This window comes from Gambusia affinis, linkage group LG12 (assembly GCF_019740435.1).
Source record: "Gambusia affinis linkage group LG12, SWU_Gaff_1.0, whole genome shotgun sequence".
Taxonomy (NCBI): Eukaryota; Metazoa; Chordata; class Actinopteri; order Cyprinodontiformes; family Poeciliidae; genus Gambusia; species Gambusia affinis.
In genome coordinates, this window is record NC_057879.1 from 22,345,339 (window position 1) to 22,372,778 (window position 27,440).

A 27,440-nucleotide genomic window follows, 5' to 3' on the forward strand; every position below is an offset into this window, starting at 1 on the left:
GCCAGTTACCGCGAGTTCAGAGGTCTGTCGGTAGTGAATGAGGCCCTCCATCTTGTGGCGCGGCAGAGGAGAACAGCAGCAGAGATGGCAGACTACAGCAGCGTGGCTCCTCCGTCCTCTAACGCTGGTGGGGGGATGAACGATGCTTTTAAAGACGCTTTACAGCGAGCGAGACAGGTAAGAAGTACGATTTGGGCAAAAAATTGTACAAATATTATGAACTTCCTGGTGAAGTGACCGATTTTCGTTGACTCTCTGCAGTTGGTAGCGCGACAGACTAAGCTAGGCTAGGCTAATTTAAGAGGATGACTAATGTTACGCCACTGCAAAAGTGAAAACAGGTATCTAAAACGATCACTGCTGTATAATTTGATAGAAAATAACAAAATTTCAGCCAATCTAATAAAATCAATCCCCTTTTAATGTACGATTGTGTCAATAAGACATTTTAAGGGAAACTTAAAGCGGTCCTTTGTTGGTCCGACTTCCGGGGAAAAGTAGGCCGCAGGCCGCGTGCAGCAACAACTGCTTGATGTTCTGGAGATGAAAGTACCCTAAAACTCCCGCTTTACTTATGTTTTTGTTTTTCAGATCGCAGCCAAGATCGGCGGAGATGGCGTTGTGGCTCCTCCAACGAACGAGTTCGGCTACGGAGGCCAGAAAAGGCCCCTGGAGGACGCTGGTGGGTATTTTCCCATGCCTAACCTGAATATCGGTCAGTGGCTCAAATCGATCTTAATGCAACTCTTCATGATTAATGCTTCCCTCTCTTTCTGTAGCCTCTACAGTGCATTCACTTCTTTTCAGCTGTCTGTAACCCAGCATTAATACTAACACAACCTACTAACCACATTATAGAGTTTTTTTTTCTCCACGTTTTCAAATGAAGACAGTAACAGTTGCATGTTTCACCCCTTACTTTTGTTGTGAATCTACAGAGCTGTTTTAGGAATGCCTACATGTATTTTTTTCAGTTGTTTAATGAAAGAAATTGATAAAAATGGTTTGTAGACGTGAGTTTATAAATCTTGACTTTTAAGACAGTTTGTCTTGCAGTGTTATAATAACGTTAAAGTGACTCCATGTATAAATGACTTGGTGCCAACTCCTCTAACTAGATATTCAGTGAAAAGCATGTAATGTTTATGTAAAGAAAGTCATCTGTTACCAAGTTAGGGGTTTGAATTAAAGTTTTTAGACAGATATTTAACAGTAATTATCAAGAAGTTTGCCAAATACACTCTACAAACAAATGTATAAGAGGTTATATTTTAAAGTTTATGAGTAAATTATATACAGATTAACTTTGAATGTCTCTACAGTTAATCAAACTGAACCTTTTATAAAAATGTAGTTCAGGAGTCTTTGTTTTTCATATTTTGACAACAAAACTTTAAGACGTCATAAAATGGCAGCTACAACCTGTATGTTTTTAGATTGGCTTTAGGAATTTATTGTATTTAGCCAAGAGTGTGCAAGACTTGTTGCACAAGTTTAGTCGTAGTCTGCAGAAAGCAAAACCGGAAGTAAAATCTCATGAATGCTTAGCCTGTAAGGTTCTAACACATTTATAACATGTACATGTTATTTACAGGTTCAACAGCATCAATAAGTGTGTGTAAACAGATGTGATTATGTGGTTTATTTTGTGTTTTTATCACAGAACAACCAGAAACAAAGAAAGTAGCTACAAATGACGGTAAGTGTTTGTTGCTCTTTTCATGTCTTTTAATTACGAGTTTAATTTCCCGTCAAATGGACTATGATGTTTCCCCACAGCCTTCTCAGCCATGGGAGGGATGGGTGGCCCTCCAAGGTAAACTCAGCTCAAATCTACCAGGCAGATGTGTGTGTGTGTGTTCTACACACTCATGGTTTTGTCTACAATTCTAGATCAACATCAGAGGAATTCAAGGTTCCAGATGGAATGGTTGGATTTAGTAAGTACTTTTTTCTTGAGGGTTAAATTGCAATTTTTGTTCTTATTATGTGAAACTGAAATATTTCACTCTTGTTTAGTTATTGGAAGAGGAGGTGAACAAATATCCCGCATCCAGCAGGAATCTGGGTGTAAAATACAGATTGCTCCTGGTAAGTCTGTTTTGTTTTGGCAATGAAATAAAAAAAATAAAAAAACTACTATTGCATCTATACTTGGGTGTTGAAACTAGGGCTGAAATTATTATTCGTGATGAAACAGTTATTGAAATAGTTGCCAACTAATTTAATAATCGATTAATTGCTAACTAGAGTATACCGTCTCAAAAAAGACTGTTGAAAAAACTCCCAAACATATTCAGAGCACTAATTAAGCTGAAACTGTACAAAATATATACTCATCTTGCATTTAGAATAAAAAACACACCCTTGTGTGTAAATGTTTTACCCAAAGTCCCTGAAGTGTCCCAGTTTGAGCCTCACTCTGTTTTCGTTAACTGAGTTTGAACCAGGTGAATAACAGTTGCATTTTTAGCAATAAATTTTTTTCTTATTTAAAAAAGAAATTGACTAGTTTACTATTTTTCAATTATTGTATTAAAAAAGGCTCAAGTAGTTAAGTTATCTGATTGATCGTTAAAATAACTGATTAATTGATAAGTAAAATAATAGTTAGTTGCTGCCCTAGTTAAAACTTGTTTCTGTCTTGTAGACAGCGGAGGGATGCCTGACAGGTCGGTGACATTAACGGGGGCACCAGAATCAATCCAGTAAGTATTCAAGAGAAACTTATTATAAATTTATTAAATGATACACTTGATTACATCGTGAACATGTCGAATTAAATCCTCCCCTTCAGGGCCGCAAAGAGACTTCTTACTGAGATCGTGGAGAAGGGACGTCCGGCTCCTGCTTTCCACCACAACGACGGTCCAGGAATGACGGTCCAGGAAATTATGGTGCCTGCTTCCAAAGCTGGCCTCGTCATTGGGAAGGGAGGAGAGACCATCAAAAGCCTTCAGGTGTGTAATGGAGGCTGGATTGAATAGCAGAAAGGTGTTAATTACTGGGAGAACCTCGACCTGATTGTGGTGCTGCAACATGCAGGAACGAGCCGGTGTGAAGATGGTCATGATCCAAGACGGACCTCAGAACACGGGAGCAGACAAGCCACTCCGCATTTCTGGAGACCCATTTAAAGTCCAGGTGAGTTTAATCGTGGTTTTTAAACTTCAGGATAAAGTTTTCTTGACCTGAGTGGAGTTGGTTTCTTTAGGTTTTTCTAATCAAACAAACCTGGTGTCAAATGTTCGTGCTACCTTTTTCATTTGTGCTGCTCTCATTTTTAATAAAACGATAAAAGTTTTTGGAGGTCAAAGAAGGTAAACCAGCCCCTCACATTTATGAGATCAAACAAATGTGGTGTCAGTCAACTGCTATGTTTTTCTGCAAAAATGTCCATTTATGGTGCTTTTATTTTGAGGATACTAATTAAATTAACCTACATTATCCAAATCAAACATTTTAAATCTATATTAAAAATTTGTGCTACATATATGTGAGAACATTTTAGCAGCAAATGTAGCATAGTTAATTGACACCAATTTAGTTTGAAAAAAAAAAAAGTGGGAGTCTTATTGCCTTTCTATGACCTCTGGAAATTCAAAATGATAGCAGCACAAACCAAAATCTCTGCTGCACAACTATTTGATGCCATTTTGTTTGATTTGAAGGTTTTGTAGAACATCTTCATTCAGGTGTCTTCCTGATATGATTTTAATAAATCTGCATGTTTTTTGTCCAGATGTAGTGACATTTAATTCTCTGATTTTCAGCAAGCCAAAGAGATGGTGATGGAGCTGATCAGAGAGCAGGGCTTCAGGGAGCAGCGGGGCGAGTACGGGTCCAGGGTCGGAGGAGGAGACAGCTTAGATGTGAGTGTCTGTTGTTACACTGTTTGACTGTCGGATAGCAACTTTTAATCCTGTGTTTAATTTTATTTATTTATTGCCACCACTTAGGTTCCAGTCCCGCGGTTTGCAGTTGGGATTGTCATCGGCAGAAATGGAGAGATGATAAAGAAAATACAGAATGACACAGGAGTCAGAATTCAGTTCAAACCAGGTGAGCTGGTTGAATGAATAACAAGCTGCTGTTTGGAGTTTGTTTGAAGTTGTTTTGGTCTATGATGAAAACTCATGCACCACGCTGACAAGCTGATGTATTACCCTAACCCAAACCAATCTGAGACCTAAACACAGATTAATGGTGAGTAGCTGCGTTTCCATTACAAACGTGCGCAAAACTTGGTCGATATTCCACTAATGTAAAAAACAAAACAAAAAAACACTATTTTGCAATTGTGAGGTTTCAGTCAAATTAGAAACTCAATTAAAAATCACACGCAAGTTTTCTCACATAAGTTATTAAAAAAACATGGCGCGCCATCAGTCTATAATTTTCTTCGTCTTTTCTGCCAGTAATAATATCTGGTCATTTATCATAACTGAGTTTTGTAAAATACAGCGCAAAAAACGGCTCATCAAAAAATTTGATTTTTCCAAATTGAATAGTTTCCATTAGGGATGCATTGCAATTTATCATGTGATCAATTAATAGTGTATTAGATTAAAATTGGTTCCAATCTATTAAAAGTGTTTGTTTCAACCTTTTAGTGTTGTAATTTAGCTGCCATCCTTAAGCCAGTCAGTTGATACATAAACAAAGATGGCGGGGGCATACCAGAACGGGAAAGAGAAACAGTCCAACAGAGTCCGATTTGGGATGTGAAATGGACTGTATGCAGTTCTGTATTTAGTATTCAATACAGCTGACACAAGATAATGTTGAAATGGCTTTTAAATTCAAACATTTAGCCCTTTGCTATAAAAAGACGCTTGGCCCTCTTGATAAAAGAGAAAACTCAGCTCTTTAAGAAAATGGCCGCTTAATCATTAGTCATTCGATATAAGGTCAATGGAAACGTAGCTACTGATGATATGTTTAGTTGGTGTGTTTAAACCATGTTGTTGACAGAGTCAGAGTAGCCGCTGAAGCTAATGCCTGTACCTTTGTTCCAGATGATGGCACCACGCCTGACAGGATAGCACAGATCATGGGCCCTCCAGACCAGGCCCAGCATGCAGCAGAGATCATCTCGGACCTGTTGAGGAGCGTCCAGGCTGGAGGCCCTCCGGGACACGGAGGGGGCAGGGGACGTGGTCGTGGGCAGGGCAACTGGAACATGGGGCCCCCTGGTGGCCTGCAGGAATTCTCCTTTACAGTCCCAACCATGAAGACCGGGCTGATCATTGGAAAAGGTAATTAGTTTATCTTGTTCATTTACTACATTTAATTGAAATAAGGGTTTGTACGGGTGCTTGAAATCCTTGAATACTTGAATTTTGATAAGGTGTTTGGTATTCTGTCTGTACTGCTATGTAATAAAGTTATAATAAAGTTGTAGGAGAAAAGACAGAAAATCAAATGATTGTTCATATTGTGCTTAATTTGAGTGAGAAGATTATTTACCTTCAAATTGTTTGAATTTTATTGTAGAAAAAGTGAACAAACTCTGAAAACTTCTGCTTTAACTCAAGTAAAACTTCAAAATAGGCAAGTGTTGAAAACCAGAAAATTTAAATGTTGACTGTTTTTTTGTCTTGATTCAGGGGGCGAGACGATCAAAGGCATCAGCCAGCAGTCGGGAGCCAGGATTGAGCTGCAGAGGAATCCTCCACCCAACGCCGACCCCAACATAAAGATGTTCACCGTCAGAGGAAACCCTCAGCAGATCGACTACGCCAGGCAGCTGGTGGAGGAGAAGATTGGGGTGAGATGTTTGGTTTTAGGGTTTATATAAAATCCTCCCTTTAGCCATGAAGTTGCAGCTCATGTCTGACTTTTTTCCCCTCTTCCTGCCTTTCATCAGGGTCCAGTCACTCCGATGGGAGGCCCACATGGTCCCCCAGGTCCACATGGTGGGCCAGGTCCGCATGGTCCTCCGGGACCACCAGGACCCCCAGGCGCTCCAATGGGACCTTACAACCCTGGACCTTACAACCAAGGGCCTCCAGGACCACAGTGAGTTAATTTAAAGGGGACATATTATGCAAAATTGACTTTTTACATGTTTTTATACTTCAGTTTGGGTCTCGACTGCTGCTAAAAACAACCCAAGCACTTGAAAGGGGGGAAAAAAAGACACTCAGCCATTTTAGGTGTCTGGAAAAGGAGCCGTTTTAAAAACCTGATTAAATCATAATTGATGGGCGCTGTGCTGTTACCTAGCAACCCAAGCTGAACTCCAGGATGTTTGGTCAGCTGGTTTTACCACTGTACAATGGCTGCTGGAAAAGACAAGTGTTGTTATTGACTTACCTCCCAGAAACTACTTGTGGCATTCTTTTTGGTTGTGTAGGATGCGCCACTTATGCTTTTCAAAGGTGCATGATTGTTTAATTGCACATCTGTTTGTAGCCATTTTCATGTGTGAGTGTAAATGTTGAGTTAGCAGACCTGACCAGAATGAAATCTTACTATCTAAGAAGGATTTTATGTGGAAAAATGTACTAAACCAAATCCTAACATGTTCAAGGAAATATAGTAAATCACCTTTAAGCTTCTGGTTAATGTGTTTTATTAATTCATGCATAATTTCTCTTCTTTTCATCAGTGGCCCTCCTGCTCCTTATCAGCCTCAAGGATGGGGGAACGGTTATCCTCACTGGCAGCAGGGCCAGCCGGATCCAAGTGAGTCACAGAAACATTTTCAAAGCAAAATTAAACTGTTACAGCTAGCATTGTCTTTTTCAGTTATTATATAGAAATATCAGTTTATTATATTTGATACTTTGGGATCAAAGTATTCTTGAATTTATACGGAGAAGATAAAAACACAAGCAGGCAGATTGGATAAACAAACATTTTTATTCTTGAGCGTTTGCTTTTGTTTGCTTATGTGAGCAAACAATTTTTAAAATTATTTTAATAGATGTATATTAATGCTATCTGTGCATTCCTGAAATTATACAAAGTCATATTTAAGTATTTTAGGGCTGAAACAATTAATGGTGATGAATGAATTGTTAAAAATCAACTAATTTAGTAATTTATTCTTTAACTGGAGGACACAAAAAGGATATTTGTTGTATTAACTTTGAGAGCAATAATTACCCAAAACAGTACAAGATAATTCAAATTGTCTTAAAAAAAAAAATAATTTAAATTTGCATTTAAGATAAAAAATAAATCTTTTGTAACAGAACTTGTCATGTCGCAGTTTTAGCTTCATCTGGTTCAATTAATCTCCCATTAATCACTTTTTGCTGTCCAGTTATTAATCGATTAATTAAAATATTCAACAGATCTGCCTTGCACTGCATTAATAAATCAAGTAAGAAGGGCTGAACTTTTCTGTCACTGTAAAACATTTGAAATATGCAAAATAAACAAACAAAACAACAGAAAGTACAAATAAAATTGTCGTTTAGAAACAGATACTTGGGACCAGAGCATCAGATTGAAGATTTTTATCATGCAGTTTTTGGTAGAAAGAAAGAAAAGATAAAAACAATAAATCATGCAATTGGAAATTATTTGTTATGTTTTAATTTATGATGTGATTAATTGATTTGCTTTTTGTTATGGGTCTAGTTGTTAGAAGTATTTTTTTTAGCTTTTGCTACAAATGAAGCAGCAAACTCTAAAGTAATGATGTGTTACTTCTTCTTAGGAAACATTTATTTTGTTATTTGCTTAGTTTTTATACATTCCTAATGTATAATGTATAAAAAAGCTGAAGTGCGTCAATGAAAGATCTACAGAATATGCCAGTGTTTTAAAATTAGATTATTAGTTGCAGCCCTAAAATCTTTTTGCCTGTCTAAATGTGACCAAACCCAATTTGTGCTCAGATAAAGCAGCAGCGGATGCCAACGCAGCAGCGTGGGCAGCGTACTACGCTCAGTACGGCCAGCAGCCCCAGGCCTCCATGACTCCAACCAGCGGGGCTCCAGGCACGGCTCAACCCAACGGTCAAGGTGAGCCCAGTGTCCAGCCGCCTCTACAGCAACATAGTTAGGTTCAGCTTAGTCGGATAGATTTACTGGCGTATCTAACAGAACGCAGGCTGGATTGGCTTCACTTCGAAATAACCTCTTTCCCAGAGAGCGACAGAGTAGTTTTTCCTCCACCATCTCTAGGCTGACAGCGGGTGGAGGAGAGGCCGCTGAGAAAGATTCACTAATTACAAGTACGGTTCTTTTTAACAGGTGACCCACAGGCTGCAGGTCAGAGTGGACAGACAGATTACACCAAGGCCTGGGAGGAATATTACAAGAAAATGGGTATATGATTGTAGTTTCAGTGTACACCTATTAACACCAGCCAGTCTAAACAGCCACTGGGCTTTGAATCCGCTTCTTTTTCAGGTCTGGGTTATTTTGTCGGGCTTGTTGGTTTTCAGTAAGCCTCCACCGCCTGTGCTGTTTAGACTGCAAGACTTTGAATTATCTGCAGGACTGAGCTGTTGACACAGAGTCGTTATTTTAGGGCTTTATCAGAGCTGATGCCAGAGATTTCCAACGTGTCATTATTTTTTTCCCCCCATTACTGAATTAAGTAATGAATGTTTGAGTTGTGGCTAGAAATGTAGGATGTTTTTTTTTTTTTTTCCCATTTGTTGTTTTGTACTTGTGTGTATTAACGCGTTTTTGTTTTTTGTTTGGTTGTTGCAGGTCAACAGAACCAGCCACCTCAGGACTACACGAAAGCCTGGGAGGAGTATTACAAGAAACAAGGTTGGTACTGAAAGAATTACTATGATTTAGGGTGTTTTCTCCACAGACAGTACTTTTTTTATGTTGTGTTTTAAATCAGAAAAGCTAGAAATTGCAGAATTGCCGTTAATCCAGATAATGAGCCCAACATTCAGCCAGCTCTACCATAAACTGATTTAGGTTGTTTTCCCACCTGATGGTCCGTTAGATTTGGTTCGATTCGGGACCAAAGTTGTAACGTTTGTTTCAGTTGGTGCGGTTCACTTTTAGGCCAAACTAATTACAAAAGCTGTTCCCCTCCTTGCCTGTGGTGGCGCTGCACCAAGAACCTCTGAAGGAGGTCACATGAAAATCTCAGAAGACGACATCCTTCTTTATGAAATGTAAAAGTGTCAGATTTTAGCAGGTGTAGGATTTGTCTTTTGTCATTAAACGATGTTACACATGCGTGTTTGTTTTGGATGTATTTACCCAGAATTCCCTGTCCATTTTCTGCCTTTGTAGCAATCTCTGGCCCACTTGGCATTCATATATGCATTCGAATGACACCAAAGTTCACTTAAGACACTTTTTTGGTCCACATCCACTTGATTGGGCATTCATACTTCCCCAAATGAACTGGACTTTCTAGTTAAACGAACTAGTTTGATTGAAGCAGTCTAAACAGAGGTAATGTGAACACAGCTTTAAAATATAGGGTTTATTTCCATATTGTCCAGATTATTTAAATCAAACTCCTCCTGCTGGTAAAAGGTGATTTAACAAAACCGTTCCAGATGTTTTAGGGTGGTTGGCTCTTCTAGCAGCTCTCTATCATAGAGATGCTGTAAAAACAACCACCCAAGAGAAAAGCAGAAGGTTTCTGACCCGCAACCCAGAGATGTTGGTGGCGGGTTCGTTCCCCTTCTTACAGACTTGTCAACAGTCTCACCCTCTAAGTGTATTTTATCTCGTATTTTCCAAAGATTTTTGACATTACAACCACAATCTTCTCTATATTTCATCAAGATTTTATGTAATCCACCAAAATTTAGTTAAAATGGAAAGAACGTTTGGCCTCCTTTACTCTGATACTTCTACATAAAATGTGGTGCATTATCTATTGATTGATTGGTGTGTATGTTATACACCATGCATGTGTATATCTATACACATTTGTCCTACCCAGGCGTTTTGCACAGCTGAATGGCTGACCTGATCAGATTAAGCATCTTGTGCTATAAGAATGATTTTTTTGGGGAAAAAAAATTTAAATGACATGTTTTGTATTTCCCACAGAGACCCAGATATTTATTTCTATCACTGGTTTTACTGATGGAGTGTTTGTTTTTGCTCCATCAGGTCAAGCCGCACCGCAGGCTGCTCCAGCGGCGGCAGCGCCGGCCGCTCAGCCTGGAGGCCAGCCGGACTACAGCGCCGCCTGGGCCGAGTACTACCGCCAGCAGGCTGCCTACTACGGCACCGGAAACCCTCAGTCGATGGGTGCAGCGCCACAAGCCCCTCAGGTACGCCACGAATAAGAATCTGCTCGCTACATTCACTGCAGCACTTCTCATTTGTACCTTAACTCCCCCCAGATTCCTTCCTCAGGTTTTTACAGGGCTCCAGTGAACGCAGCAGCAAAAAACAGCCTAACCTCACTATTTCTTTTTCCTCCCTAAGCAGGTTTTTAAAATCTTTTTATTTTGGGAAGCTGAGTCCACTGTTTCTGCTGTTAACATGCAATGTATCTTCTATGTATTTCTTCTGCACAGGGCCAGTAATGTGAAGTGGACATAAAGTAAATGCTACATTGTCGAAACAAAATCCTTTGTTAAATGTTTGGATGCAGACGTCTTGATGAAGATCTTAAATTTCCTTGGTTTGAAAGTGTTTCACATAGATGGCAGATTACCCGGCGAACACGTCCTCTTGGTTATTTTCTTGTTTTTTTTTTTTTTTGTTTTTTGTTTTTTCTCTGTTTTTCTTGTAAATGCTATGTTTTTAGTAAAGGTAATTATACATACAGTCATTCCAGCCCTGTATCTACATTAAATGTGGTTAGAACTCATGTTTATTAAACTGTAGCCATTACCATGTAAATCATCTCAGTTTTAAAAAAAGAAAAAGAAAAAATGCTATTGCCTGTTGTGTTTTTGCAATAAAACAAACTGAAACCTCCTGTGTTGGTAAGTTGGGGTGGTTCAAAACAAACATACATTAAAAAAAGGGTTTAAATGCTATTCTTTGTTTTGTATTACCTGTTTGAAACGTAGGCAATGTGTGGGTTTGTCCTATAAAAATTGACTTTGAAGTTGTGCTGTCCTGTCTCTCTCCAACTTGTCTATAAGGCTGAGAAACGTGATCCTGAATGATTCATTTGCTGATTAGAAATTGTTTTTTTTTTTTTTTTTAAACATTGAAATTGCTGACTGTAGCTGTAGATGCTCTTGAATTGACAGGTATGTGTGGCGTCGCTGTTGAGCTAGTTGTTGTTATGCACTGCTGTTTTGCCCCTGATAGCCACTTCCTCTTCCACAGGAAAGTTTAGAAAAAAGCTAAATAATGTGGTAAGCAGGTAATCTGAACACGTCCCTCAGAAAATGTGGTCTCAAGAAATGTTATATTTTTAGTGTCATTTTTACTTTTCCTTTTTCCAGGACAGTCAGGTAAATTTGCCACTGTATGAAACAAAAGTGTGTTGAAGCTTATTTTTATTTTTATTTTTGTCTTGCCCATTCCCAATTTTGTATTTTTAACTTTCAGTGAAGTTTATATATTCCATAAAAACATTGCAAAGTGTTTATCCAATATAAAAGCATAGATGTTGTAGGGTCGGGGGTGGCTAAGCAGCAGCTCCATCCATCAGTTGAGCCCTCCTGTAATGTAAGTACAAAACTAAGAAATGCACTTTTTTATGCTTTCTAAACTGCTAAAAATGTAGATTTTGTGAGAAATTACCCCCCTTTCCCCCTTTTTTTTTATCTGGGTAAGTATGAAATGTTCTGAAAAGAGGCAAAAAGTTGAGTTTGATTCTTGTGCCACATGGTTCTGAGACTTGTGACTTGCATAATTTAGATTTGTAGAACTGAAAGTATGATTTGTTTAGAATGTGTAGTGATGGATTTTCTGATACGAGGGTAGAAGTCTGGGTTTTGCGTTCTTTACATCTGACCTGTTGAGTGCTTTTGTTAGCTCATATTTATTATTTAACCAAAAAGAAATGCTGTTCAATGCCAGTACTTGTAAAGAAAGTTCATAGCATGTCCCATTTAAGCATGTGGATGCTAGTTGTGGACGGATCAGTCCTGCCAGGCTGTTGAACTGAAGTCGGAACAATATTTGACTGCATTGTTCACTGATGGCAAACAGTGCAATATACATATATATATCTGATCTTTGCAGTGTCATTCCAGACCTTGCACCTTAGGTTCTGCCGCATTAACACAGGTAAGCGAAACCTAAGGGAACAAGTATATTTTTGTCCTCTGAAAATGACGTGTACTCATGCAAAGAAATGCTTACCTGTGGTGTTAACATGCCTCAATGCGTTTATATTTAGTTGTAAAGAATTGTGCCTAATATTTACACCTGAGCAGTCCTTTTATTTTATTTTATTAGCCTTTTTGATTCATGAACTGCATGATGAGTTGTTATCACTTGTTTTGATGGTTGCCTTCCAAAAAATACGAAATGTTTGTCAATATGTGCTCCATATTTTCCTTCTGGTAAGTCTACTGTTTCTCACAGATACCTTTAGGTTGACACTGGGTTTTAATGAAATGCATGCTACGCTGTTGCCAGAAGTTAGCAATGTGCTCAAATGTCAGGTGGAATAATCGGTGAAATGCATTTTTATTATTATTTATTTGTTCTCTGAATTATTTTCTGTCGTGGTGTAAATCTGCCCTAAAGTGCAGTGCAAACCTTCTATTGAAACGCTGCTGCCTTCACTTCTTGCTCACAGTGTTGGAGGATGCTGCAGGCTTTAGGTCGTAAAATCAGGCCGTGTCGTAGTTTGTCTTCCCCCCCCTACCCCAAAAGGAGGAATCCTTTGAGTCAGTCCAGCTGCTGAACGTAGACCGTTCAAGAGCTCCAGTGATAAGGTAAAGCAGCAAACGCAATGAAATTTAAATTCTGTGATTGCAAATTGTTGCTCAGATTGATTTGATTTGTTTTTGCCACCCTGGGCTGACTTTTAATCATTCATGATGCTATAGTGTGTTTAGAGGTTGTTTCTGAATGCCTTTATTTATAAATGTACCTCTTTTTTTAAGCTTTAGAAAGTTGGATGAGAGCAGGAACTGAAACTTTAAATGACCCATACAGTGTTTTAGGCAGAAAAGTTGGAGGTTATCAGTTTTTATTTGTAGTAAATAAATACATAAATAAAAAAGGTTTTTAATTGTTTTAGACTGAGATGCACTAAAGTGTTTGAACACAGGGGTTGTAGAGGACAAAACAAGAAGCATGCCTTAGAGGTAAAACAGGTTTCATGTGCTGTGTATATTACATTACTGGGTTGTCTTTTCAATTACCTTTAATATGTTGCCATGTTCACCAATAAAGTTGTTACAAACGGGATTTATCTGCTTGAGTTTAATTTTTAAAACAGGAATTTGTGTTTGAATAAAAGAAAATTACTTTTTTTTTCTTAAGTCTTTATTTGCTTCATTTACACAAAATACAGTTTTTCCACAAATCAGTAAACACCCCATTAATAAATTTCTATTAAGGGAATTTGCACAAAAACAGGAAATATTTGACTTCTAGATCAAATTCCTGCAGACTGAAATAAAACATGAAGCTCAAATCCTTCGCAATGTTGCAAGACAATCCAGTTTTTATTTTATTTTTTTTAAACCTGTTCAAATGTGCAAAAAGTCTTTAAATTTCATTTTTTGCAAATACTTGATTGCTTTACAGAATTTTAATAAACTTTGTGTACATTCATGCTATAAAACCGATTTGCACCTTTTATGGGCCTTCCATCAGTTTTAAGCTCACGTTTGTCTCTACACAGCAAAAACACAAAACCTTACCAAGTATTTTTGTCTAGATTGTAATGCAAATATCTTAATGCAACTGAAATAAGACGACTTAAAAGTAACTTTACAACAAAACTGCTCGTTTTAAATGAATAATTCCTTAATATTGATTTAAAAATCACTAAGTCTTGGCAGATTATTTCATTCACATGAGAAAAATGTCTTGATATAAGTAGATCAATCTGCCAATGAAACTGGAACTTTTGTCAATAAGAAATTGATTCTAAACAAGCTCCTATTTATTTCTGAGAAGTTAGTTGTAAGTTAGTTTTGTCTCATTTCATGTGTACTAAGATATTGACTCTAGAAACTAGAGTTTAGTTTCTAGAGTCAATATCTTGGTACACTAGACCAAAAATACTTTAAGATTTTATTTTTGCAGGGAATAAGGGAAGACACAGTGCTGCCATATTGGGAAATGTCTGGTCTTTGAATTATTAACACCCTAAGTGGCAAAAAATTGTCAATTATTTTCATGCACACATTGAAAGCTAAAGACTTTTACACACATTTACCAGAAATTTCTTTACATTATTGTGAATAATTTTGGCTTAAAGAAGCTGCTTCGTTACTCTACATCATGAGGTGTGGGATGTTTAAAGTCAGGCTTGTTAGAATAACATTTAATTTCCCAAAATAACGATTTACAGCAACTTTGAATACATTTCCATGTGTTTCAGTGAAACCTCTCTCTGCACGCCACACTGTGAAAATACATTTAAGCCGACAGTGACGGATGATGAGTAATTGCTTTCATGTTAAGGCTTCTTGTGCTTGTATTAAAAAAGGAGTGGCACAAGTTGCGTAAAAGCTCACAGCTTCAAGTTAACACACGAAGGTTTTAGAGTTTCTGCGTCGGAAGGAAACGATTCCTTTTCAAGAGGCTCGCCTAAGCAGCAAATACGTCTAATATTATTGCATTGTTGGTGTTAAATAAATGTGATAAAGCCTACAGTGTTTGAAGCTCTTACAGACAACTGAAACATCTACAAAACAAACATTTTTGGCTTTCTACTGAAATAAATATGGCTATGTATCTCTTTAGTGTCAAATAAACCGCAATAAATATAACTTCATTTTACAAAGCGCAACACTTATTCTCAGGTTAAAACTACACATTATTGCTAAGAGTAGCGGTGCACCGATAAATCAGACCGATTGCCTTGATTTTGGGAGATCAGTGATCGGCCGATATTTATATGAAGCCGATCTTATTGAAGGTTGCTGTTGCAAACTTTCTTTCTATATTTAGCAGCATTACCCGACTGAAGTTGCCTCCTGATCTTGTTCAAATTAAACAAAATCACCATCAAACTTTTGTGCTGCAACAATTTTGACATTTTAAAGACCCCAATAAATGTTTCCAGAGGTCAATCAGCCAGTCCACATTAACAAACACATTTTGTTAATTAACTGTGCTAATAAACTTTACATAGCAACGTTAATTTATAGAAATTTTGTTAGAATCTGGTGGCTTTTGGAAACTTTCTTCTTTTTAATTCACAATCTTTATTCATTGAATTTCACATATATAGTTTGATGTGTTGCATATTGACCAGCAAAATGAGGAAAAAATACATTCTTACAGAAAAATAAGTTGGAAACTTTATTTTAATGCTAAAAACAAAATAATATGCTGCAAAAACAGCACAGTTGATTTAAAACATTTTGTTTGATTTTTATAAATGTGGACAGGCTGGTTAATCTGTGACAACATTTATTAATATCTTCAAAATATCAGCAGCACAACTAAAAAATATTGCCGCACAAACGTGGCTTAGTTGATTGCCACCACATTTCGTTTGATGTTGTAAATGTGGACAGGCTGGTTGACCTTTGATAACCTCTGGAAACGTTAACGTCAGAATGATAGCAGTACAAACATCTGACACCAATTTTGTTTAATTTCAAGAAGGTGAAGGGGCAACATTTCAGACCAAAAGAAAGTCTGTATCGGCCCAATCGGAATCTTCAGGCAGAAAACTGGGATCGGTGCACCGCCGGCTAAGAGTGATATGGCACTGTGAACGTGGAGTAGGCCACATCAGACGACGATGAAGGCAGACCGATCCACAAAAGCAAACACTATGATTTCAGACGGTCCATTTTACCCCTCATGGTTTGGAAAAGTCAGAGAAAATAACTTTCTTTGGTCCAACGGCTGGTGGACTGGGCGTGTGGCCGCTTACTGTACTTGCGCCTCCAGCAGCGCGCTGGGCACCAGCTGCACCTGCGGGCCGCTGCAGCCGCTGAGCGGCCGCAGGGCATCGGCTCCCAGGTAGGCCAGCAGCAGGTCGGAGCGGCGGTGCAGAAGGTGCAGCATGTCCTCCGCCAGCATCTCCACTGAGGAGTAACGGACTTTATCCAGGTCAAAGACGTCCTTCAGGAAGTGAAGCACCTGGTCCTGCAGGAGAAACGAATGAAAATGAAACCCAAAGAAAGCAGGTCAGGATTCAACGCTGGATAACCAACGAGAACCATAACTGAGATCATTTTAAACATAAATTGGCAAATTATTAGAGTCGGATAGGAACCAGTTAGATTTACCCGAGTAACGTTTTTGAAAAATTAAATTTACTTTTCGGAGTATTTTTACTACTCTGTACTTTGAGTAATTTCATTATCTCTACTCTTAGTTGCATAAAAATTATGGACTCTTTACCCACTGAATGTAAAACAAACGTTTTAAATAAAAATTCACCAGACAGACACACTCAGTATCTGTTAAAAATTAATACGTTTTTTCTTTAAACAAACTGATTTACAAACATTTTTATTTTGCCTAATTATTTTATTTTGTAATTATATTGTTTAAATTATTTATATTGTAGTTACCAAATTACCAAAATTTTCACTTAACTTTATACTTTAGTAAAAAGTTAAGTGATTGATTGATGAAATAAACATCAATCATTTTTAAGTATAAAATGATTGATGTTTTACTCAGTTACTCAGAACTTAAGTAGCAATTAAATCAAGTTTTTTTTCTAAGGACTTTAATTTCCCATATGCCTTTGAAAAAAGAACTCATCTTCTCTGTTTAAAAGTTCTGAATGAAATCAGATACCACAGATTAGTCTGATTTTCGGACCTTAAAGAAGCAGCAGAACTCGTGCAGGGAGCTCTTTGGGCCCAGGAAGCCCCAGGCCAGGACGGGGCTGATCTGTTCACACACGGCGTAGAAATGAGCAATGAAGCCATTGGACACCTGGAAAAGTGAAAATGTTTCCAACTAAGTGTAATCCACTGAAATAACAGTTTTAGTATTGATGTGTTATGCATTAGGACACCAGGGGGCGCTGTGGAGGATTCACAAGATGAGAAAAAGGAGGGAAGATGAGAAAAAAAAGGCAAAAATAAGATAATCCTAAATTTTCTTCGTATTTTTTTATTTCTGTTATTCAATTTTTAAAAAATAAAATACAAGTTAATATAATTAATTTTGTGATTACCAGTCAAATTAATCAAGCTGGCTTTGTAAGAAACTGGAAACTGCTCCAAAAAACCATGAAAACAGTGGGAATAAATTAAAATCTAATGTGATTAATATAAAATATTACATATTTTCAAATAATCAAAAGAGGAAACTGATTAAAATTTGTACTATCTGGTAATAAAGTCATAATATATTGTCTGATAATAACTTTCAGATAGTATGAGGCAGCATTTATGCTAAATAAATGAAGTAATTATTGAATAGTGAATAAAAAAAACATTCTAAAAGTTGATGCTTCTATACATATTTTGTACTATTGTCTAAGTTTTCAAAAGGGGCCATGAAATGGAAAAGTTTGGGAACTCATGCATTAGGAGACGCTCCTACCTTCATGTGCTGTCTCTTCTGTTTCAGTACTGACCAACAGCTTGACGCCACCGCCTGAGAAATAATATAATTCAACACAATGCCAGATAGCAGTGGGGTCAAAATTTATTTACTTTGCTGCTGTTTTTCCTCACCGTCTCTTTAAAGGAGCTGTTGAGCCAGCGGTTGTTGATCACGTTCTGGATTGAGATGGGAGGATTTTCCAGGTCCTCAAAGGAATCCATCAGGATGAAATCCAGAACAACGTCATAGAAGTTCAGATGCCTAACCTAGTGAGGAAGAGTGTGAAATATTAGACATACAAAGAAAAACTGTGGTACAACAATTTAATAATCTGGGTTTTTAAACAAACCCCTCGTGAAGCCAGTTCCAGCTCTGTGTCTTCCCAATGATCCGAATGCTCCAGGAAGACAATCAGCTCCTCAAACACTTCCTCAAATCGCTTTGGATTCTGGAAAAACAGAAAGTCGTCCATGACAGGAGGAAAAACTCAACCATTAAATATAATTTAACACACAAAAGCCATGTTTCAGACCTACTTTTTGGGCTTTGACTACAATGGAAGACAAGATTTTCTTTCCAGTGTCAGCAAGAAACATCCTGGTAGCCCTGTCACTCAAAATGAGCTGAAGACAAAATACCGTTTTAATATATCTGATCAGTTTTCTGCAGATGAAACTGTAAAATGATGATAATGAAGTTGGACTGTACCTCGCATGCCTGCCGTACGCAGTGCAGCTTTGCCAGGAAATCCAAGTCACCAAGACATTCCAGTATCTCAGTTCTGAAAATTATTGAGAACAAAACTTCACCAAACACCAAAACAGTAACTTAATGCTGCTTCTCCGGTTCTGTAAGAATTTAAGATGCTGTAAAAATATAAAATGGAAACTCGTGAACACACTGTTTACTGCATTTTATAAACCCACTTACTTAAGGTTTGCACACTTCCCAATATCTCTGCATACCATCTTAATAATTTGATGGAGAAATCTTGTTAAATTGGTTGTACATGTTTTCTAGTGTCCCCCACATAACAAAATAAAATCCTAATCTCTGTAACAAATAACTTGGCAATAAACTTAATTCTGATCCATTTCAAGGCAACTGGGACTACAAGCTCGACATTATTGAGCTGATTTTCTCTGAAAATTATTAAAATAATGCTTTCTCAAAACAAAAAACAACAATATGGTCAACTAACCAGAATGTTGGGATTTTAATTTCTTTTTTTTTTTTTTAAGAAGCTATGTAGATCCAGGTTTAGGAGGAGAGATCTTTAAAAGCTTTGCATCATCATGGCCTCTGCAACATTTTTCAGAAAAAAACTTTTAAATTTGACTTGAAGTGGTGAACTCTGAACATGAGTTCAGTTTTAATCAGACTGAACTTTAAATATAGGGGTGTGTCCGAATTCAGCACACAGAGATGAAACAAAGGCTTAAAAGGTCCTCCAAGGGTCGACCGAGAAATTCATTTCAATAATTAAAAATAAATAAATACTAAAAAAAAAGCTAAGCTAGATTTTAAGCACCACTTTTACTAACTTGTGCAAGCTATATATGTCGAGGTAAAGGCGGGAATAAATTTTACACTCACTTCAGAATTAACAAGGACCATGTTCTCTGGTGTTTCTTTAAGTTTGGACTAGAGATTGAAGTTATTGATTAATTAATTCATCGAAAATGGATTTGTTTTTACTAATTGACTAACTATTCATTGGTGCACAACGTCATATTTGACCATTTTTGTGTTAAATACTGACATAATAAACATTTAATTGCTGTTTTCTCACATTATTACACGTAGTCAGCACTCAAGATCAACCGTGCTAATGTCATCATTTTTCGTTATCCTCTGCGCCGCTTTCGTAGCTAATCAGTAGTTTTTGATTGATAAGTTGACGCTGCTTTCGTCATGCAGCTCGGCTGAATGAGCGCCATTAAGTTTAAATCTTTAGGAACTTATCTAGAGTTTGTATTTCGAAACAGAACCGCATAAATAGCATTTTCACCTCACACGAACTCCGTTTGGACCGTTTCTCTTTCCTGTTAGCGCAGAGCCCTCCTCCATCTCTGTTTCTGTTTACCAACGGCTCCGTTTAAGAATGACCAGCGGCGCCCTCTACTGGATGGCGGCTAAACTACAAGACTAAAATAATGTCTATAAGGACATTAGTTAATCGAATGGAACTAATTTTAATCTAATAAACCATTAACAGATAGTTAATAGTAAGTTGATTATTTTTTTTGTTTTCCTCTGAAGTAAAAGAGCTACAATAGTCTCACGGATGTTCCAAACATTAACTTTCTTACCGAAGCACCCTGCAGGAGATTTTGCCCTCCTCAGCCATCTGCAGCGCCTCCTCATAAAAAGGATGATGTCCGAGAGGAAAAGTGTTCCTCAGATCTCTGTGCTCCGACAGCTGAACCAAACACATGATCCCAGGTTAAATGAGTAGAATAGTATTTCAGTATTAGACTCTTTTTACTCTAAGTGTGGTTTGTATAGTGAAAACAGAAGCTGAGCAGGACTTGTTTGAATATTGTGGCTGGATGTTATTCATTTAGTTTGTGTATGTGACCACCTTCATTTCTGTGTTGTGATTTGCAGACGTCAGGGTTTTCAAATCTTTTTCTAATATTCAGTTGGATTTGTAAGGCGTTCCAGTACAATAACATGTTTTCCATCAGTATATATGATCTCCAGTTTTGAAAAAAAATTAAAGAAATGGACAATATGACAAAAATAAAATAAATTTCATTTATTTTTCCCAACTTAAATTCAATATTTTCCAGTAGTTTTTTAAACATCTGGACATTTGAGTGTGAATGTGTCCAGAATAATTTGAGGACAGTCAATCTAGTTGGGGTTTATTATTTCCACAAATCTTAAAAAACACTGAAGTTGGCAGAGTATTTAGCAGATTTTGTTGGGGCTTCTCGATTTTAAATCTGCTATGAATAGATATGTATGTAAGCTGCATTAAATTAAGTAAATTTTCCACACTTAACTTCAGTTACTTCACAGACATAACACATATATTATTTTGTGAATAATTTTAGCATCAAAATAGGACTAACTTTAAGAAACACAGGTGCAAAGATGGACTCAAACAGGGGAGATGAACAAACAAATCAGTTTTAACAACAGTTCAGTTTATTTTTGCACTTTGCAGGTCAAGATGACCAATAGTGCCGGATGCAAAGTTCAACCCCCTACAGAGAATTAAGGAGAGTTAATGAGTAAAGAAGATAAACCGAGTTCTGGTTACCTGCAGCTATTTGAGTCAACCTTAGACTTCGACACAAGGTGAAAGACGTTTCTACATGTTTACTGTTGCACCAAAATCAAACTTTAATTTAAGTGTTGAGGTGCAAAAATAAAACCAAACTTTCTGATACCTGAAATCTCAAAAGTAAAAAAAATTTAAGGATGAGATTTTGGTTTAATTGAGCAAAAAAAAAGCATTAAATGTGCAATTACTTATGTTTTAGTGAAAACTTATAAGAATTCAGTTAGTTGAATCAGAAATCTTAAGTTTTTATTTGAGATGATTCAGGAAGTCTCCAGAGAAAAGTTTGATGTTTTTCCTACCTCAGCTGCCGACACAAAGGAGTCGTTGGAAGCGATGCTGATGCTGTCTCTCAGGCAGACGTCGTCCAGCTCCTCTCTGGCCAGAAGGTCCGCCGTTTGATCTGGGAGGCAGAATGAAAACATTCACAAACATTCGTTGAGTTTGTTCACCGAGTTTCCAAAAGCAGCAAAGTGGACGCTCTAAAGCTACGTAACGGAGTTTATCTGTGTATAAACTCTGAAAATGAAAGAAAATATCCCAAGAATAGAGAGGAGCTTTCAGCGATTGGCCAAAAAAAAGCCATACTTCATTTTGAATATGTTGTTTCTGGACTGAACTGATCAAAAAGTGAACAACGTGATTCATCGAGTGATGTGAAACGTGACATTCATTTGTGTAAATACACTAATTTCCTTCATGATAGACATTTCTGTCAAAGTCAAGCTTTAAATGCAAAATATCAACTAATTAGAGGAGGAATAGATGTACAAATAAAATTAAATTAAATATTGTCTGGATGGAGGAAACACTGAACTGGGATGTTTTCCATTTTTCTATTGCATAAAAAGAAAGAAACCGAGTATAAACAAACCAACAGAACAAAAGGTAACGTGGGTCAAAATGCTACCAGGTAAATCATATTGATTTAGTTGTTAAGAGTCAGCCATAAAGACGAGATAAGAACGCCATTTTGTCCATAATTTTTCTCCAAAATCGATGTGTAGACAGAGTGATGGAGAAAATAATTTCCTCTAATAGATGAAGATGACTGATTAGGTTAAAAAAAAAAATCCAGCTGTACTTTTGGAGCCAACATTTTGAAAACTCATATTCTCTGGGATGAACTAGGATGTTTTGCAGTGCATATTTCAGAAATAATAGCGCAGAGCTCAAACAACCTTTGGATTAGGCAGACCTGGATTATGTGCTGACATAAAGAATTACATAAGAGCGCATGGGTGACTCACCCTGGCTGCTGCTGCTGCGGGACGAAGGCTCCGACATGCCGAGCACGCCCTCAAACTCCCCCTGCAGGCGATAAGCCCGCTGCAGCAGAGACTTCAGCCTGTGGATAAACTCCGCGCTGATTACATCCTGAACATAAACATGGCACAAACAGTTAATCTTTAACTTCATCAGTTCTCTATTAGACACGATGCATGACCTATTTTTTTATGTCCTCTGAATATATGTTTGATTATCAGCTTTAAAATCCATCCATTCATGCAGCCGTTTCTCTCAGGATATTTATCTAATTCCGTTCCAAAATAGGCCTTTCACAAAAAGCAATAAATTAATTAATCACATGATAAATTTAAACGGGCTCAATAATTTCCACTTGCATAATTTATCATTTTTCCAGATGACAAAAGTCTTCAGTCTGGTGGTTTGATTTTGGTCTCAACAAGCCCTATTTTTTTGAAGGACAATTTTGTTTACAGAGACTTTATAATTCATTTTACTTGTTGCTTAAGTTGTTTTATTTATTCATTTTGGATTTTTACATGTCTTCCAGCTCCAATGTTAAATGTTCATTAGAATTTATCAAATTACTTGAAAATTGTCTATGCTTTCATAAAACCTCCTTTTTAACAGCTTTGGGATTTTAGTTGAGCTTTTGAGACGCACCTACTCCCAGTTGTTTATAAAAAAAACAAAAGAAACTTGTTGGCACGGTTACGCATCATAACTGTTTGGAACTATAAAAGGAAAGGGAAAAAGAAAGACTTCCTGCAACAAAGCATCCAAAACCGGACAGAATAACTGCCCGGACAGGAATAAAATGAAAACGGAAGAAAAGTCAAGAAAAAGAACAAGTCCGAGCTAACATGACAGAGCTGCTCCAACATGCAGCCAATGAGGAAGCAGAGTTCGTCTCTCACCTCCATGCTCTGCTCAGCGATTGCATCTCCGGCTCCCGTCTTGACAGATTTGCAGCTCGCGTCGTCGTCACCCTGTCTGGTCCTGAACGTCAGCGCTTCCTCCCAGTGCTGCAGCGCCTCCTCAAACAAATCCATGCCTGAGAGAAAGGCACACACCCTGTTAATGTCTTAAAGCACAGCATTCCTCATTATAAATCAATAAACCAATTAATTGCATGATAAATGAAAACAAGCTCAATACTTTCCATTTGCATAAATTTATCGTTTTTCTCTTTCTACAAAAAACTGGATGATAATAGTCTTCAGTTTGATGCTCAACTATCTCCTTTTTCTTCATATTTTATTTTATTCGCTGTTTCTATTTTGTTTATTTATTTGGGATATTCAAAATGTCTTCCAGTTCCAGTGTTACATATTTATTAGAATTTAAAATGTATTGATCTTTTAAATTATGTTCTTGCATTTTTATACCATTATTGATCAATCAAGTTTATTTGTATAGCAAGTTTCAGCAGCAAGAAAGTTTACACAATAAAAACACAACGTTGCAAAGTTATAAGGAAAACACCATGCAGTTGACAATTGGACAATTATTACATTTTGATAAGTGCCATCACCAAAATTATACACTGGAAAAAAATCGAGACCATTTAAAATGATCATTTTCTCTGATTTTACTTTTTTTAGGCATCTGTTTGAGTAAAATGAACATTGTTCTTTTATTCTATGAACTATTGACAACATGTCTCAGAAATTCCAGGCATAAATTTAGCTTTTATTTGCACAAAAAGAAAAATGGTCAAAATAAATCCTTCCAGACCTCAAATAATGCAAATAAAACAAGTTAATATTAATTTAGAAACAACAAAGCTAATGTTTTAACTCAGGAAGCGATCAGAAGTTAATATTTGGTGGAAAAACCAGGAGGTTTTCAATGGGGTTCAGTGCAGTGGGCTGTTAAGGTTTTCCAGAGCTGTATGTTGGCCAATGTTTCAATTATTATGGTTCAAAAGCAACTATGAAAAGGTGGGTTTATAGTCTTTACTATCGTATTTGAAAATGGTTTACTTTAATAACTTCTGGGAGAATTTATCATGCAGAAAAATTTGTTATTGTGTTATAGGATTTTGTGCAGTTTTATCACGATTAGAAAAATATTCAGGTTACAGGAAGTTCTCACCCATCAGGTAGAGATTTTCAGGTGTGGTGATAGACAGGTTGACGACGCTGCACACATCGGCGTCTGTCCCTCCATCCCAACCGATGGATTCGTTTGCACAGGTGCTGCTGCTGGATGAGTTCATACTTTTTACCTGCAGACACAAAACAGGAGGCTTCAAACTACTACATAAAGTAATGGGAAATGCTGTTAGGAAACAATTTATTCTAACACTTCTGGTTTTGTAAGTTCATAGAAAACAGATAATGAGATTCGTTTTACCGAGGCAAGGCTCATCAGAGACCCGGACAGTTTTCTGTAATCTCTTGTGGTCAGAACCAGCCCAGATCCAGCTGAGCAGCTATTCTTGGAGCTGAAGGTGACACTGATGTTTTGGCTGGTGTTATCTAAGGAGATAAAGATTAAAAACGAGGATATAAGGTCCTAACACAACAAGAAAACAAGCTTCTACACTAGAAAGATCAAAAAAAGATCCAAAAAGAAAAGTTTTAAGAGTCTGGAGAAGATCTAGTGGAAGTTCACACATTTCAGTTTGATTAGGTAATAGTGAAGTGGTAGTAAATTGAGAATATTTTATTTAAAAGACTTTATTTACTTTACTTTAGTTATTAATCATTCTGATAATTAATCATTTGGACAAAATTTTGCAATAATTCATCAAGTTTTTCGTTCCTTTTTTAAATAGCAAAAACAGCATTTGTTTAGTGAACGCTTAAAAAAATTATCTGCAGGGAAAAAATACTTCAACATCAACATGTGAAAAACTCAGCCTTTAAATTGATTGTATAGCAAATGGTGCTAAATAAATTTTCTTTTAATCAAGTTATGCTAAAAACAACAAAAAAACAAAACAAAAACAAATTCATAGACAAAAAGTTTTTCTTCTTCTTAAATACAAAATTAATATATATTTTTGATCCAGTTTTGGATTAACTGCTGCTCTGAGTATATTGTTTTTTCAGCAAATTACCCTTTTTGAGTCTCTATATTGCAGTTAACAATTAATTGATTACTAAAATTAATGGTTTCAGCTGTAGTCTGAATGTTACTCTTAACATTCTCACCATTTTCTGCGGCCGTCGGGGAGACGAACTCAAACTCAACCTGATCCCACTGAGGCGACTGGCCCTTCTTCCTGCCCTTCCTCCTTTGAAAGCGGCGAGCGAGGAGGAGGAGCGAGATGGTCCCGAAGGTTGTGGCGGCCACCAGTTTCTTGGTGCTGGTGCTGACGCTCAGCTGGAGGACAGAAAATCCCAACGATTCAACACTTTTCTCCTAAAAGGAAGTCTACACATTTTAGCTTCCAAACATGCTAATGTTTTCTTAGTTTATTCTACGAAGTGTGGAGATTTTGACCCAAAAACAAACACTGCGTGCTAATATATCACATTAAAGTTGATTAAACTTCAAATGCACAGCAGAAAACTTGCTAAGCCCGGTGCTTCGGGTGCTAGGGTAGTCATCCAGCCGGTCACCATGTTTTTGAGTAAAAAAATGTATAAAGTTGACAGTAAATTCGAAAATATTTCTTGATATGTGTTATTGGAAGACTGGAGGATTAATACCTAGACACCAACTATAAAGTCTTAAAAAGGCAATAATAATAATAATTTTAAAAAACTAAGATAAATTAACAATGCTAAGCCTGGTGGGGGCACAAGTAAAGTCTGGTGGCCCGCCAGGCTTATTATGCACTGAGAGAAACCCTGCAATGCAAAATTACACAATCTTACAAAGTAATTTTGGTCTACTTTCTAGTACAAATATATAACTATACTTAAAATTAGACAAAACTGACTTAGAAAAAACTTTTCAGAAAGAAATAGGAACTTGTTTTAAGTCAACAATTCCTTAATTTTTTTTAAATTAAGGAATTATTTTGATAAAAAAAATAATTCTTGTTATAAGATAAATAATCTGCCAGTGAAACCAGAACTTTTTCATTAATATTAAGGAATTAACTTAAAACAAGCTCTGAAATGTTGCTGAAAAGTTATTTGTAAGTTAGTTTTGTCTTATTTCAAGTGTACTAAGATATTTGCACTAGAAACTAAACCAAAATTACTTGGTAAGATTTTGTGTTTTTGCAGTGTGCAGATCGATTCTGTAACCTTTCTTTCAAACCAGTGGGACACTGGAGCCTTTTTCTATCAGTTGAATCGTTTTCAATGTTAAATCTCACAGAATTGTGAAACTTTTATCCCTTATGATAAGTGACTCATAATATTGTTGCATGCTGCAAACAATTTTAAAAATAGTCAGTCTGACTGAATGCATAAAATAAAAGCTTTGGGTATCAATGAACCTGGGATTTAGTTTCAATAAAACTGCAGAACTTCCTGAGAATGAGATGATTATGCACAAACGCTGCTGCTGAACATTACAAACGATGAAAGCTTTCAGAAAAAGCTCAAACATCAACAACATACTTTAATATAACAACAAAGTAGCTTTAGAGTTGCTGCCATATATCAGACGACCCTAATCATATCCGACAAGCTTCAAGTCTCTCATCAAACAAATGCTCACACCCTTTAGAGAAACACAGCAATATGTGGGTATGTAATGGAAAATATAGGACATTTCCTCCACCAAAGGATAAACAGAAGCAAATGTGAAAGTAAAACCATCTAAGGAGGGAAAACCCAGGAAACTAGTTTGTTAAACTGCAGGATAACATTGGTAACACGGGTCTTAATTTACACAATTTCTTGTCCACAGCAGGCAAAAGAAGAAACAGTTTTATATTTAAGATAAATATTGATTTGCAGTACTTTGCATCCAGTAAAACATGCTTTTCCATTTTCAAGAGAAAAGAAAAAAGAAGTCACTTGCTGTTGATAATAAAAACTGCGAACTCATTTTTCTTTAAATCAAATTGTATTAAACATCTTGGACAACTTCTTTTGCAGAGGTACTAATTAATTACATTAAATTGAGTAATTTCTTTGAGAACTTTACTATATTGTACTTTACACGCTACTCTTAGTTGAGTAAAATGCCTGGGAACTCTACCCAGTGTGAGTAACTTCACTGAATGAAATAAACATATTTTAACTGAAAATACCTGAGACACAGAGACAAACCTACAGTTTATGTTGAAGTGAGACCTCTTGTTTGTACACAAGCTTTGTTGTTTAAATGTTATTTTCTATCTGTTGACCCTGTTGTGCCATTTATAGGTCAAAAAGTGTCAGTAAACACTATATATTATCACTGGATTTACTTAGATA

At 36.8% G+C, this 27,440-nt stretch overlaps 2 protein-coding genes across 14 annotated transcripts in view; one reads left to right on the forward strand and one right to left on the reverse strand.

Moving 5' to 3' along the window:
- Positions 1–13,280, forward strand: fubp1 (far upstream element (FUSE) binding protein 1). 10 transcript variants are annotated; one of them, XR_006372458.1, is made up of 20 exons: positions 20–177; positions 592–715; positions 1,664–1,699; positions 1,780–1,816; positions 1,894–1,940; positions 2,020–2,091; positions 2,651–2,708; positions 2,798–2,960; positions 3,046–3,144; positions 3,774–3,872; positions 3,960–4,062; positions 5,019–5,258; positions 5,610–5,770; positions 5,870–6,021; positions 6,614–6,690; positions 7,854–7,979; positions 8,211–8,285; positions 8,676–8,738; positions 10,059–12,146; positions 12,664–13,280. XR_006372458.1 is itself a non-coding variant. In XM_044135420.1 (20 exons), the coding sequence occupies exons 1-20, from the start codon at positions 85–87 to the stop codon at positions 10,478–10,480; spliced, it is 1,998 nt and encodes a 665-aa protein (XP_043991355.1). In that variant the 5' UTR covers positions 20–84; the 3' UTR covers positions 10,481–13,280. The 10 variants fall into 10 exon arrangements, 8 of the variants coding, with proteins under 8 accessions (XP_043991359.1, XP_043991355.1, XP_043991357.1 ...); XM_044135420.1 differs by having other exon boundaries at positions 10,059–10,222; positions 10,472–13,280; XM_044135422.1 differs by having other exon boundaries at positions 592–682; positions 10,059–10,222; positions 10,472–13,280.
- miga1 (mitoguardin 1) overlaps positions 10,498–27,440 on the reverse strand; it is an 18,910-nt gene continuing 1,967 nt past the window's right edge. For all 4 annotated transcript variants that reach the window (XM_044135430.1, XM_044135428.1, XM_044135431.1 and 1 more), the window contains exons 3-16: positions 25,272–25,443; positions 24,469–24,593; positions 24,208–24,340; positions 23,028–23,164; positions 22,113–22,239; positions 21,165–21,265; positions 19,883–19,992; positions 18,279–18,351; positions 18,107–18,193; positions 17,920–18,018; positions 17,702–17,836; positions 17,568–17,621; positions 16,836–16,952; positions 10,498–16,148 (exon numbers count right to left, since the gene is read on the reverse strand). In XM_044135430.1, the coding sequence (XP_043991365.1) occupies positions 15,930–16,148; positions 16,836–16,952; positions 17,568–17,621; positions 17,702–17,836; positions 17,920–18,018; positions 18,107–18,193; positions 18,279–18,351; positions 19,883–19,992; positions 21,165–21,265; positions 22,113–22,239; positions 23,028–23,164; positions 24,208–24,340; positions 24,469–24,593; positions 25,272–25,443 (1,689 nt within the window). In that variant the 3' untranslated portion in view covers positions 10,498–15,929. The remainder of the gene's footprint in view (positions 16,149–16,835; positions 16,953–17,567; positions 17,622–17,701; positions 17,837–17,919; positions 18,019–18,106; positions 18,194–18,278; positions 18,352–19,882; positions 19,993–21,164; positions 21,266–22,112; positions 22,240–23,027; positions 23,165–24,207; positions 24,341–24,468; positions 24,594–25,271; positions 25,444–27,440) is intronic.